At 38.6% G+C, this 19,023-nt stretch overlaps 2 protein-coding genes across 6 annotated transcripts; one reads left to right on the top strand and one right to left on the bottom strand.

Moving 5' to 3' along the window:
- Positions 1–1,618: 1,618 nt before the first annotated feature.
- LOC135652893 (uncharacterized) lies at positions 1,619–9,387 on the top strand. 2 transcript variants are annotated; one of them, XM_065174212.1, is made up of 9 exons: positions 1,619–2,510; positions 2,743–3,350; positions 4,110–4,209; positions 5,512–5,577; positions 5,963–6,080; positions 6,638–6,726; positions 7,919–7,980; positions 8,094–8,190; positions 8,912–9,387. In XM_065174212.1, exons 2-9 carry the CDS (start codon positions 3,022–3,024, stop codon positions 8,960–8,962), a joined length of 912 nt encoding a protein of 303 aa, XP_065030284.1. In that variant the 5' UTR covers positions 1,619–2,510; positions 2,743–3,021; the 3' UTR covers positions 8,963–9,387. The 2 variants fall into 2 exon arrangements, with proteins under 2 accessions (XP_065030284.1, XP_065030285.1); XM_065174213.1 differs by having other exon boundaries at positions 1,620–2,510; positions 5,509–5,577.
- A 116-nt stretch (positions 9,388–9,503) lies between these two features.
- Positions 9,504–18,492, bottom strand: LOC135652892 (uncharacterized). Of its 4 annotated transcripts, XR_010502246.1 has the most exons (13): positions 18,076–18,492; positions 16,750–16,837; positions 15,277–15,368; positions 14,987–15,105; positions 13,463–13,578; positions 13,253–13,380; positions 13,055–13,141; positions 12,207–12,267; positions 12,070–12,110; positions 11,861–11,981; positions 11,400–11,478; positions 10,731–10,936; positions 9,504–10,610 (listed from the first exon to the last, which is right to left on the bottom strand). XR_010502246.1 is itself a non-coding variant. In XM_065174210.1 (12 exons), exons 1-11 carry the CDS (start codon positions 18,417–18,419, stop codon positions 11,419–11,421), a joined length of 1,257 nt encoding a protein of 418 aa, XP_065030282.1. In that variant the 5' UTR covers positions 18,420–18,492; the 3' UTR covers positions 10,620–10,936; positions 11,400–11,418. The 4 variants fall into 4 exon arrangements, 3 of the variants coding, with proteins under 3 accessions (XP_065030282.1, XP_065030283.1, XP_065030281.1); XM_065174210.1 differs by lacking the exon at positions 9,504–10,610 and having other exon boundaries at positions 10,620–10,936; XM_065174211.1 differs by lacking the exons at positions 9,504–10,610; positions 10,731–10,936 and adding an exon at positions 11,189–11,322.
- Positions 18,493–19,023: the final 531 nt, after the last annotated feature.

Here is a 19,023-nt window from a genome sequence, read left to right on the forward strand (position 1 = left end):
ATGAATGGAATCTCTTTTTGTTGGTTGCCACTTTCATGTTCCTTTTCTGAGAGTGTCTGCAGATTTGTGTTCTCACTCTTTTAGCAGCTTGCAACATCTGAGTGCACATTGTTGGATAGCAATGTCCGATATGGTACTGCACGAGTGCACTCGGAAGACTTCCTGTGAGCTTTTGCAAGAAGAAGCAAACACAGTATCTTTTCTGAAAAGAATACGATTGTTTACATGAAAATTTACCAATTGTTTCGATTTATGTGTCAGAGAGAGCCAAGACCAGTTGACTTCAGTGCTTTGTCGATGTGACTCCGCAGCATGGGATGGCGGCTAAGCTTGGGAGTCACATGCAGCAATGACTGATGATGGTGATTGCCCATCAATGGCAGATATGTACTGAACAAAGTGTCTTGTTCTGTGCGTCAAGAGCTGAGTTATTACATGGTGGTCCTATCAAATTGGTGCCTCCTTTCGACTGATGATCCATGGAAGACCAAGAAAACCATGATGCCTGTAACCCTAAACTGGAGAGTCATGGCCCTTTTGTTTTGCAATGGTCACTTCTGCTGCTGCTGCCTTCTATGCTATTCTTTTCCCTCTTGCGGTCTTCCTTCTTGATGTGGCACACTAAACTGGTATCTTAAACCCACTCAGAAAGCTTTTTCCTGATGGGGTTTCCACATTCCATGCTTTTCTTCCTCCTGCTTCTTGTTTTTTTCTATGGACAGGGAAAAGTTACTGTCTACGTGATGTTGTAGCACAAACAGCTCTTTCCACTGCCGGCCAAAGCATCAGCCGAGCAATTACAATGATATGAAAAGGAATGAGCTCACCACTACAGACTTCTTTTAGAGAACCAATGAGCAGATTCGGTAGCATGCATCGTAAATGCATGAGCGCAGACAGATGACTGATAGCATCCGTTCGATGTAGAATAAAGTGATGGAAAGAAAATATTAATAATTAATTAGAATATAAAAAGATAAAGTAAAAAAATGATGATGGATTGTAATCAGAAGCACGATTGAGATCATACATTTATTTTGTCTTGCAGAAAAGCTGGGTGTATTATGAATCATACAATATACGGTCATGTTGGTCCACACGGCACGTTAACATATACTGCAATTGGGTGAGCCCGGTAGATTGCCTCGATCTACTCACCAAACCACGTGTCCTTTTCCGCCCTTTTAACCGCTCGGCGCCGCCCCGTTCGCCCAATCCTCATTGAAAACGTGGTCGACGATGGCCGGGGCGCCGCGCGGTCCCCATCGACGAAGCGGGCACGTTTTCCGCGGCACGGAGAGCCGCGGACGAGATCCGGTAAAGATTTATCGATCGTCGACGTGGACGCACCACATGTCGACACGTAACCCAATTGCCGATAAGCATGTATTAGAGCCGTCAACCTCTTGCCACACGAGTCGCGTTGTGTATCATCGAATTCCCCGGCCGGATCTGCTGCAAGGGAGGTTGAACGAGTTCGAAATTTTTATTAGAGGAATTGAACGCAATAAAAGAGATGATGATGACTAAGTTACCAAAGAGCAACGCAAAATCTAGATAAGATATGGGGTTTGTGATGGTAACCTTTTGCCTTGCAATTTTGTTATGATATACGTCCGCAAGATCTGCAGATCGGTTTGGATCCAAGTTGCAGAAATCATTTCTATTGAGGTGTCGCATCACACTTTGAGGTCTTTGTTCCTTTAACAATGAGTGCCTTTTTGTTGTTTTGGACTTTGTATGAGTTCTGTCTTATCAGACAAAGCATTGATCTTGAAATGACCACAGACTCTTCTGCAGATGATCAAAGAAAGCTGCTATTCTTAATTCTCATATAAAGTTAAAACCAGCATGGTCATGGTGACATGATCAATTGAACTTTTTTTCTCTCTCTAAAAAGTAGATTAGAGGTTTTGTTTTCTTGGAGATTTTGGGGCGTCATTAATGCAATGTTTGTTGGTCAGGAGGGGAGGGAGAGGGGATGGGCAGTGAAGCAGATGCAGAAGGAAACAAGCAACTAAAGCAGCAGCAGAAAAGAAAGGTATCAAGAAAGAAAGAGATGGTGAGAATGGCAATGCATGATTAAAAAGCAAGGCAACCAAGTAAGCAGGGTAAAAGGTTCGTTCACACAAGGTGAAGAGCTTTAGAAGAGCAACAAACCAAGAGGGGTGCAATAAAGAAGACAAAAAGGGGTTGGGTGGAGAGAGAGGAGCAGGCAGGGGGGGGGAGGAGAGAAAGGTGGGAGAAAGAGAGCAGGAAAGGAAGGCTCCACAATAATTGGCTCCAATACATGCATCCAATTCCATGCCCGCATCGGGACGCCCACTGCCTCTTTCCTGAATCCCAAGACATCACTTTGTTGCTGTTATTATTGCGCAATTATATGCTGCAAAAGGGGCTTCCTTTCTTCGCCTTGGCATTGGAGAGAGGAGCGCCGGAGGCCGTATCTTCTTAGGGTGCCTCTTCCCTCTCTGGAGAAGCATAGCACGAAGAGTGCACAGATTGGCGAGGTTCTTGCTCTTTCTCTGTTCTAGGTTTTTGTCTTCCTAGGTTTTCCTTTTGATTTAAGGAGCGTGTGTGATGGAAATTAGGGTTTTCTGTTGCTCAATTTGGCGTCCGGATTTCTTTGAACTATAAAAGATTGTTTCTTGAACCGAGTTTCGTGGGGTTTTGGATGATTATTATTTTGACTCCATTACGGACTGTAATTGCGTATTGCGCTAATTTATTGGCTTCACCCAGGAAAGAAAGACGAGATCTTCATGGTGGAAGGATCGAATAATTATCAATTTCTAAGCAGTTTCAGCTGTTCTTGAGATGAGCCCAGTGTTCTGCGCAGACTCTGGCTATCAAATTACTCTGGGTTTCCCACTGTTTCACTGTAATGTATTATATTTTTCGTGGTAGAAACAGTTTGAGGATGTTGAACTTTTGTGTTTGAGGGGGCAATTTCAAAGGTTCTGGCTTTGCACTAGTTGAGTGTTTTTGATAGATTAGTGCTTCAGAGAGAGCTTCGGTATAATGAGAATGGCGGCAGATAATAACATCAATTTCCCTTATGAGGCAGTGCTTCAACAATCTTTTCGCAATCATCATGTTTCTTTTCAGCCAGGTTCCGAAAACAGTGCAACTGGGTTTTCTCCCGGTGGCATGGACAGCTCAGGTGGAATAAATGGATCAACAAGGATGATAGTGACTGGGAACTCCCCAGTGTTGAACAATACTTCTGTCATGTTTTCGACCGGCAGTTCTCCAGCAAATGTCTTCCTTGAACCAGTTAAGCATTCTACGGAGTTCTCGGTCGATTGGACGTTTGAGGAATTGGAAGTGTTGAAGCAAGGCCTTGTCACGTAAGTCATCTGTTGGGAGTTCCTTTCAAAATTTAGGCCAGAACTAGTTTTGTTGAGAATTACTCCTTCTTGTCGAGGGCTCATTTTCACTGACTGTGTCTATGTTCATGGTTCGTTTTACTGGTCCATACCGATATACCGACCAACCGTTGGTATGGTACGTACCGATATACCGACACACAGTATAGTGGGGCGTACTGACAGATCAGTATGTATCGCCTATATTGGGATCTGTATCTACCACCCGTACCGAGCAGTATGCCATGGTATGGTGAACCTTGACGTAGATCTTTTGTAGATTATGAGACATTAACTGATGCACTTGAATAAACACCACTTATCACATGTTGCTTCCAGATATTGGTTGATGTGAACCTCTGTTTTCCACCTTGTAATTGTTCTTTATATCTTACATAACTGATTGAGGGTTTTAATGATCCAGAAGATATCATGTCTGAGAAAATTGAACCTATATTTTGCTATTTCATTTGCATGACGTAGCTGTTGCAAATAATTCTTTCTACTCATGTTTCACTCAAACCGAATATGTCTCTGGTTTCTATCAAACTAAATTGATCATGATCTGTATTCTGTAAAATAAGATAACTGAAACAATATTCAAATGGAATCTTATTATATCATTGGTTGTCTTTCTCCTCTACAATACTTGAGTTCTTGTCCTTCACTCTGTTTTGGGCAACAGAAACAATCGGCTGTAATTAATTTTTTGTGTTAACATGTTACATGTTAAACTTTCAGATATTCTAGTGAACCTAATATGATGAGGTATATCAAGATAGCAGCCAAGCTTCCTGACAAGACTGTCAGGGATGTTGCAATGAGGTGCCGCTGGATGACTGTGAGTATTTTTTTGCATGTTTTAATCATGAAATACAAGATTCTCTTCTTTTTTTCTTTCTTTTCAATGTATCTCCTTTGGCAGTCGAAGTGCATGACCGCTATATTTTGTTCACTTATTTGTTTTCAATGCTAGTAGTTTTTTTGTTTCTTAGTTTTTGTTGTGTATTATATTGGGAGAAACTGCATATCTAAATGCACCAATTTGTTGAGTTTGGATTTGCCAAGTCTTCTTTAGGCATCTTGTTCTTTTCCTTTTTTTTATTTGTTTGTAAAAGTCTTGAATGGCTGCATACTTTATTGCAGCTATTTAGATCATTTGGTCTTATGATGGTTTACGGCACTGTTTTTTGAAGGTGAGGCTATGGCCCTAATTCCTGCTTTGATAAATTAAGTTGGAAAATCTTAAGGTCATCCATATCATATCTTGTTTTGGTCTGCATTCCTCTTTGGAAAACTCTAAACTAACTCCTTAGTTGCAAGTTCCTTGACTGTGTCAGATTTCTGTAGCTCTTCAAGTTCAAACTATCAACTAATCATCATTTCAGAACACAAAACAAGAATGCAACAATAAAAAAAGGTGCTTAAAGGGGACTAATAGCATTTTTCCTGTACATATAGGTATATGTGCATGATCTTAACTCTCCTTCAGTCTTTTATGTGATATGTGACAGTAAGATCCTTTGTTATTTAGAGCACATTGGATAGCAGAACCTTGAAGGTAAGTGTCTCTACCCGCAAGAAATTGCATTAATCTTCCCAAAAAAATGATGACTACATAATATTTCTTTCAATATGGAAAAATTACTTCATATCATTTCTTCAAAGATTGTATCCACTTTTCAAACTGTTATGGTTCGGGCACCTTTGAACTTATTAAGTAGAGAGGGATTCCTATCACAAAAATTGAACTTTTGGAATGCATTTTGTTTGCCCACCCCATTTTTTTCCTTGTGAGCTCCCTCGCAGAATCTTGATATCTAACTGATGAAAAACAACATGAATAGACAATATCTTGCATTCCTACCTTTCAGTTATGAAAAACAACATAACTTATTTGGTTTGTTTTGTTCATAAAAATTATTTTGATTGTTCATCAATTAAAGACCTCAACATTATGTTCTTTTTTTTCTCAACATTATGTTTTAATTCTCCATCTTTATAACATGTTGTTGCTTTTTTGAACAGTATATAGAATATTTGATTTGTAGATTTTATCAACTGTCTAAATTATCTAAGAATAAGCTTTTACCTGTTTTAGAAAATTTTGATTATGCTAATATTTTTGTCATATTTGTAGAAGAAGGAGAAAGGTAAACGGCGTAAGCCTGAAGACTCTTATGCTGGAAAGAAAATTAAAGACATGAAGGCAAGTTTTACCCCAGTCTAATGAATTCAAATATGTTGATGATTCTATGCTTAACATTAGTACCATATTCTTCAATGATCTAACCTTAATGGATGAGAATATCAGATTATTCTAAGATCTTTATGGTCTGTTTGTAATAGTGCATCATATGGCTCTTTAAACTCAACAGACTAAATACGAAACTGTTTCATGTTCTTTTGTTTTTTGTTTTTCTTTTAATCCACGGTGAAACCATAATGAAATAACAATGGTATATTTTGGTCAAAGGAGAATAGGTAAATGGAACTCTTGTATGTTAGAAATGTAATTTCGTTTTATTGCAAGATCCAACTTCCAGGAATTTTTTTTCATGGTTTTGATGACTATCATATAACATTTTGTTCAGGAGAAGATGATAGGTTCTTCCTCGATGGCTAATGCACACTGTAATCAACCAGAGATTGCAGATGCCTATTCATTCAGAATGCACGATGGGAACCACATTACTCAGTTCTTATGTGAAGGTCGGTAGGTGCTACCATTGAGACACTTAGGTCAACCTTAGTTGCTGATTAAACTTGTCTGAAGTGTTCATGCCAAATTCGTTCTTGTTATTGTTGAGAATCTCAGCATAAGTGACGATTATGTGGAAAATACTAAAGAATTTACAGAATTGCTCTGACTTGCTTTTGAAAAGAAAGATGGGATGATTGTTTTATCACGTGACAATTTTAAACTACAAACACATGCTGTTAAAGATAGCATAGGAAGGAGTAGCTTCTTGTGCTTAAAGTTTGATTTTGTTAAGATTATCATGGATACCTTTTCTTTATAAAAGATGTCAACATGATTAGTTAAAATTCTTAATGTAATTTAGGTCCTTGTATAATGTGCTTCCGTTGCATGTTATCATGGAATAGAAAACATTTGGTGATAGCTTCATCCTGTAGCTTGCATTGCCAGTTCTGTTGGTAAAATGCTGCATGAGTCTATTATCCTTAACCTTTCTTCTTTAGTACATAGTTTGTTAATTTTGATATTTCTTTTTCTGATCTCAATTCTAAATCTGTTTCTTCAACAGCACCTGTGATTGACAACAGAACACAGCAACTTCTGGATGACAATGCCAAACTTTTTCATCAGATTGCAATTAATCTTGAAAATAATGAGGTACCTAGTTTGGTTCTCTTTTGCTATGAGCTGTGGTACATTTTGTTCTCATAGAGTGCTTGGAGTCAGGTCATGCCATTTGCAACTTCTAGATGGAAAAATTGACTTATAACTCTGTTGATGTGTAGAGTGGAGTGATTGCTACCATTTTATTGTCTGTTCTCATATAATATTTGGAATCAGGTTCTTCTTTGAGCTAGTTCATAAAATGTGCCACTAAAAAATTGTCATTTACTTCCTTTTGGATGCGTGATATATTTTTCTGCATCGGCTTGTCCTTTGCTCCTCTGTTCAACACAGTATAATTTGTTGAACAAGCACAAGTAAGAAGTTTATTGCTATCATTGTTCATCATAGGACAAACCTTTCATGAAGAACTAGTAGAAGAATTAATTCTTGTAGGGATTAATGATCAGTGCATTGTCATCAGTGCTTTATCTTTCTTTAAACATCTGTCACTATTCTGCCTCCAGACCGAATGCCCTGAAATCGGGAATTCTTTCTCGATCTAAAAAATATGTGGATTGTATGTGCACTTTATAAGTTCCTTGTCAGAAAAATTATCTTCTTTAATTGAATGAGGTTGCATGTGTCTAGAAAAATGATCAACCAAGGAGACACAGAACTGTAGCACTATAAATCTGGCATGAGGTATGTATCGTTTGTGAAAATACTAGTATCCAGCAAGTATAGGAGCAACTGCAGACTTATCTTTTCCAGAACTGGCCTACACAAATATTTCTAATTTCATGATCTGTTTATTCATTGACTTTGTGTTATGGCCTTTCCTGTTCATTTCTATCACTTCTCGTAACTACAAATCCATCTACACCGGAATGAAGCGGGGATGTAGTCTTGACTTTTGTATTGTTTCTTGCTACTTTATTAGCCCAGTAATCAATATCTAAAGGATAATGATGAATCTGAGAAAAAAGGAAACTCAGTTAATCTGCAACAACAGTTAACATTGTTGACATGAAAAAGATTATTTGGTTGTCTGTCATATGGCTCTTTCATCGTATATTCTGATTTACTACAAACATGTTGATGAACAGTAAAGTACAAGGGAATACTGCTAGTAATAGGTATTCATTGTGCTATCCTTTTGGCTTGTGTCCTCTGCTTGCTACTATCTACATGCAGAAGTAGAAATATATCTCTTGGTTGGTCATGTCTTTTTATTTGTTTGCAGATACAAAATAATATTGATCTCTTGTATCACTCAAGTGAGAACCTAAGAGCCATTTTGAATAGGTACTTTCGTCATTCAAGAATTCCAATTGAAATCTTTCATTTGAGACTCATGCAAGTGGATTTCATGTTTTTATAATGTTAGTTCATGAACCTGGTATTTTCTCTTTTAACAGCATGAGTGGAATGCCCGGTATCATGAGTCAGATGCCTCCAATGCCTGTGCATGTCAATGAGAACCTTATGCATTCCATATTGCCCGGTACCAGCCAGGTATGGTTCCACTTGCCGGTTAATTTTTTTTCTCCGATCTTTTAAATTCTAGTTATTTGCTATCATGGTTGCTTAAGATTAGATACTTCTACAGTTTGGATATTTAAATTATTATTTGGTTGACCTGAGGCGATCTTTGGACTGTAATTAATGTAATTAGTGTTTGTAGTTTATTTTTGATGATCTGTGTGATCTTCGGTCACTGTAATTGGTTCTTGTGATGCTTTTTCGAACAATGGCTTCAAGGATGCTGACACTTTCCCATTCAAATCTCAGTTTTAGTACCTCTATAGATTGGTGGACAATGCTAAACTGGAATTGTTTTGTGAAGGTATAAAAAAGAAACAATTAGAAATAATGAGAGAGAGAGAAACTCGTACAAGATCAGTTTTCATGGCAAACTAGCAACCCGTTGTGATTGTTTCAATGAATCATGTGTAGCAGTCAGCGAAAACTTAGGAAGATAACTCTAGAGTTATTTTGGATTTTTCCGAGGGAAAGTATCTTGCACTTGTCCCGACCGTCCATAGTATTGTATGTGAACAACTCTGAAATGGCCATTTGTGATATCTATATACAAGTGAATTGTATGCCACTTACATAGCATCGAGCCATTTTGACCTTCAGTTTTGCATTAACTAGTAACAATACCCTATCAAAAATGTGGATTCCTCTCTCCCTTCTCCATCTTGATCACAATTTGTTGTTCTATTTTTGAAAGGCGCATGCACCTGGCAACAGTCATTTTCGGGAGGAGCCGAGATGCTGGTAATTCTCCGTCCCAAAGTGACCATGTTTCTGAAGTCCACAATCTTCTCATGTAAACCCAAGATTGGTGGTTGAAGCCGTCTCGTCTGCGTACCACATTCCTTTCAAGCAAAGTTCTCGAAGATCTCATGCCATAATCAGGCCAATCAGAACTGTATCTCGAACTTCAACTTTGGTTGAGGTTGCCTGCTTTGCATATGCTTGATAGAGGGGAAGTTTGGCGCATGTCAACGCTATCAGGCGCTCGTAGCTTAGTGATTCTTTTGCTTTGCTACCATGTCCTTTTCCTCGGGAGCATTTTGTAATGACAAGTTTTAGTGGTAAGAGAGAATAAATTGGTCTTTGTAGTGTTGTATTAAATGTACATTTAAAGGAAGAGACCGAGTTAGATGTATCACTATTCACTGATGAAGTTATTTGATCCTTCCACTGCTGCTGGTTCTTATTTTGTTCTGAAGAATCATCCTTGGTGACATGATCTTTTCATCATGTCTTTTATTCCTTAGTCGATGTTGTTTACAGAGCTTACAAGCTTCTTCTACCTTTGCTCACTTGATTTCGTTTTTTTGTTTTGTGTTGCTTGTTTCTAAAAACAAAAACTCAGAGCCGTTTCACAGGCGAGCAATCAAGCGCGCACGAATCTCGAAGTTGACATGCTCTATGGAGTGACGGATTAGGATGAACTCGAACTCTGGATTATGATCGGTGGAAGTCGCTGTTCCGCATCCGCCCCTACACAGGATGATGAAACGTCGGCTCGGTCCGGCCGGCGTAAACCGGGCGGTTCGTTGATTTTAATTCCCGAATCCGCGGTTTAATTTGACCTTCGCCTCCTCCACCGCAAGCAGCAGCGGCGAGGGCGGCGGCAGTTCACCCCCCTTCCTTCACCCTCGGATAGGTAGCTCGTCTACTCCCTGGTGTACGGTCTCACCAATCTCCATTGCTATTCCTCTCGAGTGGCCATCGTTTCTGAGCTTACGAGAACAGAGATAAAGAGTAATAAATAGAGATACGAGAGAGAGAGGGAGAGTACCTGCAAAAGAAGTTGCATTCGATTACGTCCACGTAAACTCGAATGGAGGGTAGATGCATGGGACAGCTGGACTTTGAGGGTCGTGCCAGTGCCATGCAAAAGCCTCGGAACGCTTTAAGAATCGGTCTCAGCGTCGGAGACGGCTCCTCTTTGCCCGCTTCTTAAGACCTCCTCCTCCTCCTCGGTTGGATCGAGAGAGGGGAGAAGAGGAGACATGAGAGAGCTGCGGATGGGGAACGCGGAGGAGGCGGCGATGGAGCGGCAGATGATCCGGCGGGGGGTGGAGGACTGCCCGCGGCTGGCGCAGGACGAGAAGGAGCGGATCGACAAGGTGGCTCGGTTCGTGGCCAGGGACGGCGACCTGACCGAGACCATCCTCCTGAGGCTGCTCAAGATCACCAAGAACCAACGCCGCTGGGGGTTCATCTCGCCGGACCACCCCCACCACGGCTACTACCTGCGGCGCAAGATCTCGGAGCAGTGCCGGGCCATCCGGCCTCCCCGGTAGCTCCTCATCCTTCCGTAGCTTTTAATGATTTCTTCCGTATCCACCGTCATATACTTGCAAGCTTCTCGTTCTAAAGAGAGCTACACTCCTCGGACAGGCATATGGTGATCACTGCAAGAGAGAGATGACGGGTTTCACGTCACTGTGACAGACAGTTACCTAATTAGCTACTCGTTCTTCGTCTCAAACTATTGTTCATCTGGAAGGAAATGAATGAATACTTCTGCTTGCCTTTGCTGGCCTCGATTGCTGCAAATGATCGATTTAAGACACTGACGAGAATAGGTTTCTTGAGCTTCTTCTCGGCATTGGGTACTGCTACTCTGTTGCTGAGCATGGTCTTGTTTTATGCTCTTCTTCTTTAGTTATAGATGGGCATAAGCTGAGCAATTCCGATGTACTGCTCTTGACATCTGCCTGATCTTGAATGATATTTCCTGGTCCAAACATATTTGGAGAAGTCAAATCTTTTGGTCTATGAAATATGTGAAGTGATCCAAATTTTTGTCATGCATCTTTCACATTAGAAGCATCAATGTCGCAAACTGACATGCAGAAAGAAGCATTGACCGATCGAAGCATTCTGATATCAACAAATAATCGAAGATTAACATTTCCAGGCATATGCACTTGTAATCTGTAACGACGTTGGATTTGACCGTAAAGAGTTGAGTATTATCTTTCAAGACTGAAAAGCATAAACCATGGACGCGGTAATTAAACTCTTCAGATTAAATACAGTATCGCTAATAACAGTCTCGTCCACCCAAATTGGAAAATTTTACATCCAATGAAATCAACAAGAATCCACAAAGTTGAGTTTCTAATAAAGAGTACAAGTATTGTCAGGGATCGATCAGCCAAAATGTAGTTTGAATGTAGTTCGAACTGCAAGCTTACCTTGTTTGCTCTTCGCGCCTCACTTGTACCATCCAGCAAGAACATGCCTCAGCCAGAAACACAAGAGGCATGACAAAGCCTGTAAAGGAAAAATATACACATTGCATTCATAAGCGTACAAGCATCTGAAACAATGAATTTTAGTTTGTAACAATAACATAAAAGGCTGTTCTTCACCATCAGCATTCCACACAAAAATAACATCTACAAAATGGCCTTTGAGTTGTGCGGTGATCAGTATATTGTGTTTGAGAAGTTGGAACACAGGAAACAGTTGTTGGGTGACTGGGTTTTAATTATGACATAATCACAAGTTAGGAGTCTAACCAATATAAGATGCCCTAGTTAAATACTAATTTATTGTAAATCAGATGTCAGGCACTCAACTGAAGTACACTGGAGCCAATATTATTTCAATTGCACATGTAAAAAAGCACAAATTGTTGTATGAATCGAGTAACCTGGAAAATGAGAAGCCTGATGCATAGCATCTGTTCTGTGCACCGACCAAACAATCTAAGGAATAGGTTTACAAGGGTCCCATCCTTTGTCCCCGTCAAGAGTCCTGTTTGAGGATCAAATCTAAAAGAACAGAAGACTGCCAATGTCAGGAAACTAGTTAAAATTAAATACTTTTAAGTTTTTGCGGGAAAGAATACAGTCAAGATACCTTGGTAGGCGATGCCGTGGACAAGGAATTATCTTAAAAAGCTACAGGGAAATAAGAGATAATAAATAATGAGATAATCATATAATAGAAATTAACATAGTTCAGAGTGCAAATGAATATTAAGAGCTTGAACAAACCTGAGGGCATGAATAAAGAAAATTCAAAACTTGAGGCAAGAAGAAAAGCAGAAGTGTCTCGCTGTAGATAGAAGAAACTTTAGGTTAGCATGAATTAGATGTATATACAACTTCATAATCATGTGCAATTGTGCATGCACAATAGACACAATGCAAACATATGCTTATTATCATATACAGTATACCAGGAACAAGCCGTGAACTTTACTGAACCAGCAGAAACGAGCAAATTAACTAAGTAGAATAAACAGATGGATAAACAGGAAACAGTTCAAGAAATGCATTAGATGACCATTGGTCACCTCTTAATTGGTCCAATTAGGGCATAGAAGCACAGAAAATCACCAAGAGCATGGTTTTGACATCTTGTCAAACTAGTATGGTACTGATATACCTAACAGTGTACTAACATATATAGTCCAATCATAAAAAAAATGAATACACTGAACATACTGAATTATATGGTCTCGCACCAGCCATTGGTCAGACCAATGTAGATACTTGTCCAATAGGATCTGAAACCTTGATCAAGAGTTTTTGCCTCAAAAGAAAAAAAAAACAAATTTGTGTTATCATAGAAATATTGCCTATTTCCTTTGTCATGCTCCGAACAATCATCAAGGACCATAAACATAAGGTAGATTTATTTTAGAGTACAACTAGATTCAGTTATGATGGTGACCATTTAGTTTTAAAGTTTCTTTTTGCAGATATCCTTCATCCACTTTACAGGAACCATTAACATATTCTACTGTTCAAAGAGCAATGGTCTACAGAGGATTAACTAGAGCTTACCTATCCTAGCTACATGATAAAACTGAAAGCAAATAAGAAAGATTGCAGGTTACCTGTAATGGCCAAGAATTCCAACTACAGCCAAAGCCATTCCAGCAAAGTAAGTGTAGGTATCGCCAACAAAGACTGATGAAGGATACCTGGCATTTAAATTGAACCAGTGGCATCCAGCTTTATTCAGATGAACTTTGTGGATACCGAGCTATGTAAAGACACAAACATGAGACCCATAATAAAGTAATTATAACTACCAATTGTATGAAAGTAAAGCCAATGAAGTGGTCAGCAGAGGAAGGACAAGGTAAATAGAAAATGCATGAGCCTGCTGATATTCCGGGTCTGTAGATGCACCAATTTGCATGACATTATGAATTAAGACCTGAAATTGAACAATTCACCATTAGTTCCATCTCAGAAATAAAAGGGAAGAAGATATGTGATGTTTCATACGCTCTACTAACCGCGGCTGAAATTACAACAGTCTGCCCAGCTTCCAGGCCATTTAAACCAGCATGTATGTTGATGGAGTTTGTGCAAAAAACAGCTAACATACCCATATATAGCTTGTATATCCAACCTGTGCTTCCCACCCACACACACACAAGAGGGAGAAAAAAGGAGCAAAACGTTGTCATAACTCAAACATAATTTAGAAAATTGCCACACAGAAGTGGTAGCTACATATTATCCAGCAAACAGAGTCTCTACAACCACTTTGAAATGATAACTATTGTGCAAGAATATCTTCCTACAAAAAGTTCAATATTAGAAAATAATTTATTGGAATCAACTAATTTCTTATCAGGACAGCATGAACCATGTATATATTAGACTAATTAAGAATATTCAAAACTTGCATCCTTACAACTTCATTCCAACATAAAGGAACATGAAGTGGATACTCAGACTTCTGCATGTTCTTCATATGTCACTTTGCTTGATACTGTGTCATGATTTGAGGTAGAGTAATTCCTGCAGGCTAGGTTGGGGCCTATGATATAACAAGTTAAAAGTAGGAATTGGACTTAATATTCATTTCTAGAATCAAATTTGTCCATGTAATTTTAGCTTAAATCTGTTAAGCTAAAATTAGTACATTTGGCATCTAATTTGTGAAATTTAGTACTAAAATACTAGGAGAGGGTGGGCATCAGTACATCGGTAAAGTTGCTCACTTTGTGACCTAGGAGATCAGGGTTCGAGTTATGGAAATAGTCTCTTTAAATATTTAAGGGTAAGGCCGTGTACATTAACCCTCCCTAGACCGCATATTAGCGGGAGCCTCGTGTACTGAGTATGCCCCCTTTTAGTACTAGAATACTAGGAATCAATTTGCGAAAAAGAAAGCTGTAACCTACTCATGATAAACTTAGTATATTTCTGCCTATTATTTCTATTGATAAAGTAATACAAATATTCAAAATCCTCGAGAAATTAAAGTGTATGGCTGAGGCGTCATGCACATGGTTTGTGTAGTTAGTAAAGTTTTCTTTCAAATTATTTTAAGTCATTTTATTAGGGAAACTCCCTCAAAAAAGAAAACTGCTTTAGGAAAGGAAAGTGTTCATTAGTCCTTATCTAGAAGCACGTTGCATGCACCTTTTCTTTCCCAACATCCTTTTCTTTATCTATAATCAAATGCAACGAGGAAATATGAAAACTGTTGAAATCATATTTGAATCGTTTTGGATTTGACACAGAAATGACCTCTGGATTCAAGCCTCAACAAACATTAACACTAAAACTTGATGGCATGATAGTTTAGTTCCAATATTTCCTTAATGGCTTCTTGGCATTTCAGTCACTAAAAAATTATATGGACAACTGGCACATGCAAATAATTAATGTTAAAAGCTTCAATTATCAATTCCATAGAAAATTAATAATATGCCTTATGAATGCAAAAGTAATATTTATTGAACACCAAAGTGACAGATGGTGAAGTAAAGCTCTAAAACATCTTGACTATCCAACTAGAAGAGTACCTAAATCCAGAACAGCTGCTCCAACATATTGAATGAGGGGCTTCGGTATGATGATGGTAGTATGCCCAGCATATGCCATCAACAAGGGAAGAGCTGCAAATGAGGGCAGCACCAATTTTCTGCTCATCAGAAGAGAAAAGAAAATTAGCTTGCATATAAAAACTTGAGAATTGCAGAGACAACCAACTTCCAAGCACAAAAGAGACAGTCAAGTGGATGAGGACAGTTAAAATAAAATATGCAAATCCTGGATGAATAAACTATGATTATGCTGCTCAAGTGGATCATACGCTCTCCATGGGACATCAAGAACATCATCCACAAATCCTAGAAGAATCATGAAGCAGATAGATGCTAGTGCCGCATTGTATTCGACGAGCCACTGCATTGAATAAAGGCAGCTCAGCAAAGAATATACTCAAATTCACTATTGTCAAGAATATAAAATATTAGGCATTTTTTGAAAGACTTGCAATAAGATAGCTTCTCCTATGAGGATGAAAACTAGATTGTCACATAATAATCGAAGTTTGACTTGAGCACCAGTATCATCTGAACTAGAGTTGTCCACATCAAAATATGCACTAAACATTTCCAAATGGCTGACAGATCATATTTGGCATAACACACCAAAACATCATCACTGAATCAGAATATGAAGGTCACATGAACACCTTGAAATTTTTTAGCACCTCTATATAGGATGGGGAAACATTTAAAGTTCCAAATTATTTGACTTCCACTTGACTAATCCTTCCAATATCAAATACAATAGAATGATGAAATATAGGAGTGCAACCATAAATGTCCATGCTTGACCTCTATCATTAAGAAGCTGATAAGGTGACATGTAATGAGAATTAGATGTACCACTCGTCCAAGTGCAACAAAGACCTGGCATGGACGGATAAAGTAAGCATAGGGCAACATTAACTGTAAGTTACTGCTATGCCCTGGCATATGATTATAATTCACTATGAGAACCTAAGCAGGCTAACAAGCAATCATACTATCTGACCACATTTTTCCCCAAACCCGCTTACACATCTACTACTCATTTCCTATCTAACACCCTGAAAAACTCAACACACCACATTGAACAAACTCCTTTTGTCTCAATTGCTTGTAGAAATCTGGTATTTCTCAACAGCAAAGCTAACAAACTTGAAGGCAATCTCCCCTTAAAGAACAGAATGAGGCTGCAGTATATTGGAAGCATTAGAACCTTTTGTCCTTCATCTTCGGATTTCAAGATATCCAATTTGAACTGTCTTTTATTTACTTTCTGGATACTAATTCCTAATATTAAATCCATTAGATCATTTATTTGATTTCTTCAAACCTTTTTATTAAGTCCAATTAAATATCTTGCATGCACACTTAATCAGGCCCTACTTTTCATGCTTGAGCTTTAGTATTGTTAGGTAATCCATGTCAATGGTGGCAAAGAACATCCTTTTTTCATACCAAAATTCAGGTTAAAGATGACATAGTTTCAAAATTATAGTTTTTCCTATGCTTCTGATAAAACTATTTTATAATTATGAATGTATGTGCCAACAGTAGTTATAACACAGTAATTTCATATCACAACAGAAATATAACAAAGAGTCTCCAGATTAATTTTGTTGATAATTTTTTGTACTTGTCCAGAAAATTCATTTCAAGGAAAAATTAAACCGAAGGTACATAATTCATATCTAAGAAGCAATGCTGTCCAACAGAAACTATGATTGCAGGTTTCATCGAATAAATATACATACATTGGAGTCTGAAGTGAAGTTGAAATGCTGGAACAGTATAGCAATAACCAAGTAGACAATTCCAATAACAATACCCAAAGATTCAGGCCTGGAAGTCCATACAAGAAATTATTAGATTTTTTATGCATAAAACAAGGGAACAAGAACAATAAGCTAACCTACAAATCCAAAAATATCAAAAGAATATACATGTCCATATTAATTTCAGATGCTGCATCGATAAGCTCATGTAAGAAAAAACATTATTTTTCTCCCTACAAGCTCAGGGTTACATATTCTGTACAATGTTCAATGCTGATAATTCAGCTAACATTAGCAATGATGTTAAATCTATGAGAGATTTAATATTTTACTGGCAAAATTAATTAGTTCTGAAGTAGAAAAACAAATATATAGACACCACATATATTTTATGGATGTGTTTGACAAAAGAAGCAAATATTAACTGATTTCCAATCAACCAAAATTGCCATGTAGCCATTTTCAAATTATAACTTAAAATTAAATAAAGATGACAAAAGGTAATAATAACGTCAGCAGTGCTGAATCACAAAATAACACTTGTAGTGATAAAAAAAGTGACTTCATGTGTAACTAGGTATAGACAAGAAATCACTAGGTATAGAGTTATATCCAAAAGTTGAAAAACCTTTTTCGTTTTAAGTTGTATGCAGAAAACTCCATGTGTAACTATTAGTAAACTAGTTATTAGAAAGGATCAAAGTGCAGTTGGAGCAAATAGTAGCATCCAAATCAAAAATTTAGCAAGGTCATACTATGCTCCTGGTTTGAAAACGACATCAACTTGGAAAAGAAAATTTGTACTTTTAAATTTCAAAAGACATGAAAATTGATGGCCTAGCTCATGTCACCTTATGCTCAGGTGTGGTTTCTTGGTGACATCCCACAGAGTTTGCAGATCAAGTTTAATCATTCTCCATTTTTAGATTCTTCTTTAATCAAACATTCAGGAATATAAGGAAAGTGGAAATTTGTTTGTAAATGAACGTACATTATCAACCTAACAGTCACATCGTTGCAAAGATTTTGCAAGTTTTACTCAAACCATCCGTGGAATATACAAACCTATCTTAGTAGTAATGAAAACAAGATAAAGTTGAGTACAAATATTCATATATTTGCGAGATAATTAATTAATTTTATGCAATTAACTCTTGGAAATAACAAATTAAACCATTAATAGATAGGAAACCAGCGTGATATATACACCATAGATTAGCACGTAACATCCGGTTTCACAGAAGCAAACCAAAATCTACGTAGGAGTTTAAGAAATCGACAGGGTTAGAGAAGGAAAAAACCGACACTTTGATGGTGCCCTGCGGTGTGCCCTTCTTGTTGATGTCGAACCCGTAGAGATTGCGTCGCAACACGTAGCGTGCCGCCACGGGGATCATCCGGACGGCCAAGACGAAGGCGCCGAAGCTCATAGCGGCGTTGATAGCGATGGATCGGCGCAGGTCGGGCTCGATCCGGTACTTGACGAATACGAGGTAGAAGAAAGAGAGGAAGAACGCGGCAGCGACGGGGATGATGAGACCAAACTTCGGAGGGGCCAGAGGATCCGCATGCGGGGGCTTCGCCTCCACGGACCGCACCTCCGGCGGGATCTCCGAGGGTTTCGAGGACGGCTTCCGGCGAGTCGCCATGGCGGCGGCGCAGAGACGACGTGGTGACTCGCGGGTACGGGTTTGGAACAAAAGGAGGCGCCTCGACGTCAGATCTAACGGTAGGATCCGACCCCTTGATAAGGGAGGGAGACCTTCCTACGTGCTTGGCGGTGATTGGATACGCGACGTATCAACGTACGTGGCAATTTGGCGGGGGCCATGCCAACTCAATTGGCCAATAAAATCGAAACACGTCATACTTTCATCCGGTTTTGGGGGTGAATTTTTAATTCAAAAAAATCAATTTTAGCTATCTAATCCTAATTAAATTTAATATTATATATCAATATATTAATCCGGCCAGTTTGAAGGTCGACATCGACTTAACGAGCTAATGGATCATATGGAATTCAAGATATAGCGGATCGTGTTTTCTCGAGTACATGTAGATCCGCTTGAATAGGGTGTTGAATGTCGATACCTTTTAATGAGGTTCAAAACGGATTTGATGACGAAATAGATATCTTGGTCGTTTATCGGGTTCGGATATAATTATAAGACATCCGACCCGTTATTATTTCCACCTATTGCTTCGAAGCCCACGAGCCCATCTTGTCTCGATTTCTATAAAGCCCATAATGTG

This window comes from Musa acuminata, chromosome BXJ3-11, assembly GCF_036884655.1.
Source record: "Musa acuminata AAA Group cultivar baxijiao chromosome BXJ3-11, Cavendish_Baxijiao_AAA, whole genome shotgun sequence".
In the NCBI taxonomy this organism is placed as follows: Eukaryota; Viridiplantae; Streptophyta; class Magnoliopsida; order Zingiberales; family Musaceae; genus Musa; species Musa acuminata.